This window comes from Diabrotica undecimpunctata, chromosome 3 (genome assembly GCF_040954645.1).
Source record: "Diabrotica undecimpunctata isolate CICGRU chromosome 3, icDiaUnde3, whole genome shotgun sequence".
Classification (NCBI taxonomy): domain Eukaryota; kingdom Metazoa; phylum Arthropoda; class Insecta; order Coleoptera; family Chrysomelidae; genus Diabrotica; species Diabrotica undecimpunctata.
In genome coordinates this window covers 147,067,403-147,075,548 of record NC_092805.1, presented here as the reverse complement: position 1 = coordinate 147,075,548, position 8,146 = coordinate 147,067,403, and the positions used below count along the sequence as shown (strand labels likewise).

The 8,146-nt window shown below is 34.1% G+C and overlaps 1 protein-coding gene across 1 annotated transcript in view; it reads right to left on the bottom strand.

Annotated features, from left to right (window-relative positions):
* Window positions 1-3,017: 3,017 nt before the first annotated feature.
* Window positions 3,018-8,146, bottom strand: part of 5-HT2A (5-hydroxytryptamine receptor 2A) — a 449,669-nt gene continuing 444,540 nt past the window's right edge. The window contains exon 8 of the mRNA XM_072524904.1: window positions 3,018-3,454. Within this exon, the coding sequence (XP_072381005.1) occupies window positions 3,250-3,454 (205 nt within the window). The 3' untranslated portion in view covers window positions 3,018-3,249. The remainder of the gene's footprint in view (window positions 3,455-8,146) is intronic.

The window sequence follows — 8,146 nt, the reverse complement described above, 5'->3', positions numbered from 1 at the left end:
TCAAGCCATAAAACCATCAAAAAATGGCAAAGCAACAGGTTCTAATAAAATTTCAGTTAAAATATATACAGGCTTATAAATCATAGCAATGTTTTAGAGGCTATAAGTTCGTTTTTCAATACCATTTATACCAGCGGACATTTACCTAGTTGTACCTGGTTGGTCCAATTCATTGCTCATTGCTCTACTTAAGAAGACAACAGCAAAAACCTGTGCTGATTATAGAACCATCAGTTTGTTAAGCCGCTTGTTGAAAATTTTGCTAAAGATAATACATGGCCGTATCTATAATATATGTGAGGAATACCTAAGTGACAGACAGTTTGATTTCCGTAAAGGGTTTAGAACGAGAGAGGCATTGTTTGGGATAAACGTACTTGCTCAAAGAGGTCGTGATATACCTGTAGACATGTATTGTTGTTTTTTGACTTCCATGTGCATGTGTAACAATCTAAGAGAGAATTTAAAGCAATATATGAAGGACTAGACTTTAAAACTGGGAATAATGTGGAACAATATATTATGTTGTAATTAACAATGACATTAAACAGGACGATTGATAACACATTTTTTTGAAAAAGAGAAAGTCAGTTTATTACATAAATATGTGAACAAATAATTTCCAAAAAATTTATTTCATAACAAGAACAAGATATATTCGCTCCGTGCGTGACTGACGCGACACCTACCGCCTTCATCTGATAGTTTTGGACCTACCAATTTTCAGGTTAAACATATGTTTGACATTGTTAAATACATGCGAAATTGACAATTATTAATAATTAACTTTTTAATTGTATTTTTTGAGTTTATGTACAAAATAAACGTAGTATTAAAAACTGGGTTTCTCAAAATTCATCATAATATATCTTTTCAACCATAAATGGAAAAGAAAGGGAAAAATCTAGTACTGGCAAATCAAGTTTTTCACGTGAAAGAGCATATATTTAAAAACAGTAATAGTAAGTTATAATATAAAAGCTAAAGTCATCAGGCACTCTGCAGTTAGCTTGAAGCCTTATAAAATATCATTTAAGGTAAATTATTTAAATTTTTCCTATTTCAATTGCATAAAAATGAAGTTATGTGATATTTACTTTTTCATATTAATAGCACGGATCCATCTTTTTCTTTTTTCTAATTTATATGTAATCTTTGGGAACCTATAAAAACTACACATACTATTTTTGCTATTATTAGCAAAATTAAATACGCAATATGTATTTGCACACATTTTTGATAAAATTTATGCTTAAAAAGGTAGGGCCAATTTTGTCATATTTCGCCGCTACGAACGCTGGCATCGTTTTAAAGTACCCCTACCATGGTCACGCACGGAGCGAATACCACCCACAAAAAATTAAATTTTGTTTATTACAAGATAAGAAAATAGGTTTATTCAGGTTAAAGTTGTAGAAAAATGTGTTGAATAATAATATTAAATATGGTTTTTGCTATTAGAGACACTGTCTGTCACAATCGGACCAATATCAACAGAGATACACGAATCTACACACGAAAAAGAAGAAGAATGATCCTGTGGCGACAAGTTCACAGCGACTATGACGTCATCAGTTCCGATCCTAAATAAGTATAATGTTCTCAACCATACGCGTCAGCTGGTAGTGCACATCTAATGCTTAGCGACATTATCGGAAGTGACGTCAAAATTGGACTTTCATCGTCTGGCTCAAGTAATCCACACTCTGCAAATTTGTATTGGAATTAAACATCAGTTTTAATAGACGGTTTAAAATCACAGATTTTTAACATTAAAAGAGGAGTACGGCAGGGATGCCTCTTGTTGCCTGTGCTTTTAACGTTTACTCCGAAAGACTTTTTAGAAATGAACTTTCTGAAAAACAAGAAGAATTAATTGTGAACGGTAAAGTCATCAAATGATGTCCAAGGTATTATGTATTAGAGACCTAACATTGGCATTTCGGATCCCCTACATCGCTGCTACGTGTTATCGGTCTTACTTTATGGTGTGGAGTCTTAAACTGTGAATATAAGTGATCTAAATCGACTTAAGGCTTTAGAAATGTAGTGCTATAGAAGAATTTTAGGAGTTTCTTGGGCATAGAAGGTTCGAAACTCCACAATATTAGAAATCCTCAGCAATACTACTGGGATTCTAAAAGGCATCAAGAAGAGAAAGCTTTAGTACTTCGTAGATGTAATAAAAGGTCCCAACTATAGGTTGCTACAAAATATAATGCAGGGCAAAATAACAGGCAAACGCAGTCTTTTGCCAGAACTTGCGAGATTAATATGGTATTGAATAAAATTAGGTTTGCTATGATGGTACAACGTTCTGAAAGGCCATGGTACATGAAAAACACGAATTAGTTTTTCGATGGAGTTGTGAGTTGGTCTATGTATCTACCTAGTGACCTAGATTTCTGGTCTACACATCCATACGGACGTGAATCTTGAACCCTAAGATAAACGGAAGAAAGAAAGAAGCCACTGAAATGTTCTTCTGGGAATGACTATTACGAATTTTATGGCCGACCACAGGACAAATAATTAAATTTTAAACGCGCTCTCCTAATGACTCATTAAAGGTCAGCAAACGGCTCTATTAATCAAAAAATTTTGGAGATATTATGAGGGGAAATATGTATTATTATCCGGGGAAATGTAGAAGGCCGGAGATCACGAGGAAGATCCCCAACAAGATGGATTGACCAAATTACAGGAATATGTAAAAGACCTATGCATGAGTTAAAGAACGGACCAGAGACAGAGATCTTTCTAGACTAACGGAGAGGACATCACGATGACCACCTACACTCCTTTCGTAGGGTCAGAACTGAATAGAGAGAGAAAGAGAGAGAGAGAGAGAGAAAGAGAGAGATTTTGCAATTAAACATGTCAAATAATTTTACAAATAGAACTGGTAACAGAGCTGTTGTTATTTTTAGAGAAATTTACACTGTATTCCATGTACACATTTCTTAAAGTATGTTTTACTTTTTCTCTATATATGTTTGAAATGTATTTTCTTTAAGATATTATTTGTTACAAAACATTCTCACAGTCTCTTTTGTACTACACTCTCTATTCGTTATAAATTAGTTGGATAAATTTTCTCCAATGATGCCAAATTTTCTCACTTAAACATTGAACAAAATAATTGCGCTATTAAAATACTTGACTGGTCCATTTTCCTCATTTCCTTTCTTAGTTAACAGTCTGACCTCGTAACTATTTATAAACACTAAAATGTCCTTCGCGTTTATCTTAACAGTCATGATCCTCGTAAGAGTCCTCCCTCAAGAAATTGGACGACGGCGTTCTGATGACGTAGGAGCTCTCGGTAGAGGCCGGAGTGAGCAAGGGAGTTCCTTGTAAGCTAATAGCCAGCGGAAGAGCCGTCGGCGTACAAAGACTGGTAGCTGTTCCGCGGTTCTCAGTGACCGAACGATAGCGTACTGGTCGTGAGAGTCTGAAAAAACAAAATGTATTAGATAAAGTACACAAAACTATTTAAAATGAATAACATATTTTAAAATATACTGTTTTATATACATAGAATTGGTTTGGTTTTATATACATTGCACTAAAAAAAGTTATATATCGAGGTTATTCTATAATTTTTATTCTATAATTCTATAATTTTTTTTGCTTTTTTATTTAGATTACTTTTGCTACTGGTGTTACGATAACGCTAACAGCTTCAGGTTATTTCCTACAATTTTCTCCTACTTCCAGTTGAAATGTGTATTATGAACTAGTACAAAAAGACTTTCATCCAGGGCTTCATCAATTTTTCAGTGAAACCACTTTTCCATAAACAATAAAAACGTCAAACTTGTATTTTACTCATAGCTTAAAAAATTGTCTACTTAGAGATTTGACGTTAAGCGACTTTTTCAGAAAAATGAGATATGCTAAATTAAAATCGGTTAATAAACAAAAAAGGTATTGCAAAATGAACAACAAAATCGCTGTTATTTAATATTGTTAATAACAATAACTTTTTTATTATTAATTTATTAAAATTTGTTTTTAGAGCCAGGGAGCTCCTATCTCAAAAGCTTATTTACTATTTTTACATGGAATAAGCTAAAATTTTACTTTAAAATAAGTTTAATTTGACCTTTCGAATTCCACTTTGTTCTCAAAATATAAGTTAAACAATTTTAGTTTTTATTACTTGGTAATAAAATTCTGGGACGTGTTTGTCCAAGCTTACGTGGAGAAGAAGTTCTGAATTAAGTAGGGACTCTTCTATACTTCGCGGAAGACGGATGAGCGGGAGAATCCTCAACTCCGACACGGCGCTTCCAACTGGCTGATACGGAAATGTCCTACAGATATGTATACTAATGTATATATATCTAAATAGGTGTGAATAAAGTCTTACCAAATAAGTACCCGTGAACCAACTGAGGGCATGGCATAGGATAGCAGCTATAGCATTACTAAATTAAGACTACAGTAGAATACTTTTTGCTGTTGGTTTGATAACAGACACTCACGGGCGGATATCACATAATGATTCAACCAGGCAAGGGGAAACCACCTGATTATCTTCCCGAGAGTATACTCCAAATGAATGACTAGCGTAACACAAAAAGTAGAGATACCATGCTATCCGGGTAGTGACCGGCGTTGTCCTGATTTCAGGTCAGACAGTTTAAAATGGGTTACCGGGCACGGAAGTGTGAGGAACCAGGCCACTCGTGGTAAATGTATGACTAAAAAAGAAGGCAAAACACAGAAGTTTCAAAGTAGAAAATCGATGGATATAAGGACATTGAACGTCAGAGGTCTTCTCCAAACTGTAAAACTTCACATCGTAGAGAAGGAGCTAATAAGGCAAAATATAAATATATGTGGTCTGCAGGAACACACTGGAGAGTTCAAGAAGATTTTAAAACAAAAAGCCACACTATCTATATATCAGGATCTAAAAACACAGGATATAATGGAGAAGCCATACTTATAAGCAATAGAATATCGAAATATATCAGATAATATGAAACAATGAACAATCGATGAGCAAAACCAGAGCATTTCCATGTCATTCAGGTATATATGCTCACAACAGATGCCCCGGCTGAAGACATTGATGACATTTTCAATTAAATAGAAAACATCTTAAAGAAAATTTTACAAAAAGAGCAAATATATATTATTTTAGACTTCAACGCCAAGGTGGAAAAAACTGAAAATATGCAAAAGATGGACCAGATCGGTCCATTTTATTACTTGTTAATAAAATTCTGGGATATGTTGGTCCAAGCTTACGTGGAGGAGAAGTTCTGAATTAAGTAGGGACTCTTCTATACTTCGCGGAAGACGGACGAGCGGGAGAATCCTCAACTCTGGCGCTTTCAACTGGCCGATACGGAAATGTCCTACAGATATGTATACTAATGTATATATATCTGAATAGGTGTGAATAAAGTCTTACCAATTTTTTTCAAAAAACAATTACACAATACCTACTTCCTAGTTCATTTGATCTTTATGTAAGCACAGTATAGCCCAAAATAAACAGTACTGAACTTGTAATTATTTTATTGTTTTAAAAAATACATATTATTGACACTTTATACCATGTTTTAAATAAGCTCCTCCTCTCTCAAGACAGACTTCACACCGATATTTCAGATTTCTCGTAATGTTATGGAATAAAGGTTGTCTCAAGTCCGCGAAGAATGCTCTAACGGCATCCTTTAACTCATTGATGGTTTGTGGTGCCCGTTTAAAAAAGAACAGTTTTAGCCATGCCCCAAATGTATGCGTCTGGAGATGTTAAGTCTAAAGAATGTGCAGAATAGGGAAAGTTAGTAAATCGTGAAATGAATTTGTTTGAAAAATTTCCCTGAAGAAATTGAAGAACTGCGACAGCTATGGCACGTTGCCCCATCCTGCTGGAATTACGTGCACGACAAAATTGACGCAGATCAAGGATAAAGCGTGTTAAAATTTATATGAACCTCTGTTGATTATGTGTGACTCGCCTACCATTTTCTTCGATAAAGTATGGACCAATGATTCCGTGTCGCGAAACTGTACACCATACACTCATTTTTGCGCTATGTAAAGGAACTTCTTGAACTTCATCTGGTTTGGCAAAGCCCAGAAATCGATTTGGCGACGATTTACATGGCCTAACAAATAAAAATGTGCTGCACCTGAAAACCATACTTTTTCAAAAATTCAGGATTTTCATACTGTAATGCAAGAATTCTGGCACAATATTCCACTCTCCTGTGATAATCCCTGGGATGTAATTGCTGATGTACCTGAATCACATACGAAAACGTACCCACCTCCTTCCGGATTCTTTGCAAGAAAGTTCGATTTAAGCCAAGATGCAACGCTGTTCTTGTCTGGCTGTCTTTCGGATTTTCCAAGATTCGCTCAAAAACACGTTCATGGCTATCGTTGTTGTTAACTGTCCTGGAACGCCCCAAGTTTTCTTTTCGTTGGCACAATACATTACCCGTATTTCTAAACTTTTCAACAACCTTCAAAATTACAGCATTACTTTGAGAACGTATATTAAACCTTGAGCGATGATAATGTATGAGCGAAAATAATGCTCCACAAGAAACACTTTCTTTTTCTCCTCTGTACTTAACACCATTTTTAATAATTAGGCCTTAATAATTAATTGTTTAAGGATTACTTAATAGGTCTATACTAGTTAATTTGAATATGACAGCGCGCACAAAGGGACATCTATGTTTCAGTTTCAGTGCTATTTATTTTGGGCAATACTGTATTATATCCTCTCATGTTATGTTCTTGATTTGTACTATTTCTTTAGAGTTATATACCTATAATAAGGATAACATACTTTAAGAATGTAATAATAACACACTTTTCTATTTTCAGAATGTTATTTGAGGTTATGTCACAAATTTAGTTATGACACATCTAACATAGCCGTTAGATGTAGCATTCTTTCGGCCAATGAAAATTGCATGACGGGTAATTGTTGCTACTTGGAGAAACAGACATGAAGCTACTATACAAAAGAGTAAGATCCGTAATTTACTAAAAAAACTATGTGAAGCGTGTAAATCACAAAACATAATTGCTGGTATTAGAAAATGTGGTATTGTGCCTCTTTATTTTCAATCAAGTACTAAAGATGTTACCATCTTTAGATGACTCAGGAGCCACAACTCCAACAGCCACAACTCCTGCCACTGTTGACGACCTTTTTAAGAAACTCTTAAAAGCTCTTTGACAACCAGAAGCAACAGCACTTTGCAAAAAACGTGTGAAAGTTTTTCTTGAGCCTGGAAAAAGTGTTTTTGAGGCAGATTTTCCAATTCCAGATAATCCAGTTCAGGTCGAAACTACCAGTAATGCTAGTACAAGCACTGACAATGGAAGTTCTAGTACGTCTAAAAATAAAATAACAAGTAGATCAAAAAACAAATATGAAAATTAAAAAAACATAAAAATGTTAATTCCTTATCTGAAGAAGAGTCAGAATACTCTCTCCAAGATAGTGATGCAAAACTTATTCTATCTGACTCCGTAGAATCTGATATGGCAAACTATTCTCAAGAACTTAACAGTAACCTCCAGGTTGATGACTTTGCAATTGTGAAAGTATATGGAAAAACTAAAAATAAAAGCATTTAAGTCTTCCTCTTCTCGTATAATAACAAACATTAGTTTCCTTGATGATTTCAGTAACTTTACCATCTATTAATTAAATTACCTTGACTAGTAATGATTCATTTTGTCATTTGTAATTTGATATTTGGCTATTTATTTGATATTTGCACTACATAAATTTTTTTGTCAAAAAACAAGTATTGTTTCTTTTTATCCCATGACAGTGCTGACTGTTTCTATAAGCCCCACAGGTTCTGCAGTTGAAATATACTTGGAAAACAGTGTGTGTTTCTATTCATCCCACTCAATGGGGCGAAGAAAAACAGCATGTTTTAATTTTTAATTTTTTGCAAGGCTCATAAACCAAGGCAACCTTCAATTCCTTACATCTCATAATACTTTACGATATTTATGTTCAAAATTTCTATTCATCCCATTTTACGGTATACATTTTTCATTTTATTTATCGTTATAATTTTTGATTGTATACCTTGGTTCAGATAAATTTATATTGATAATAATAACGTTATATTTTCATCATTTCATA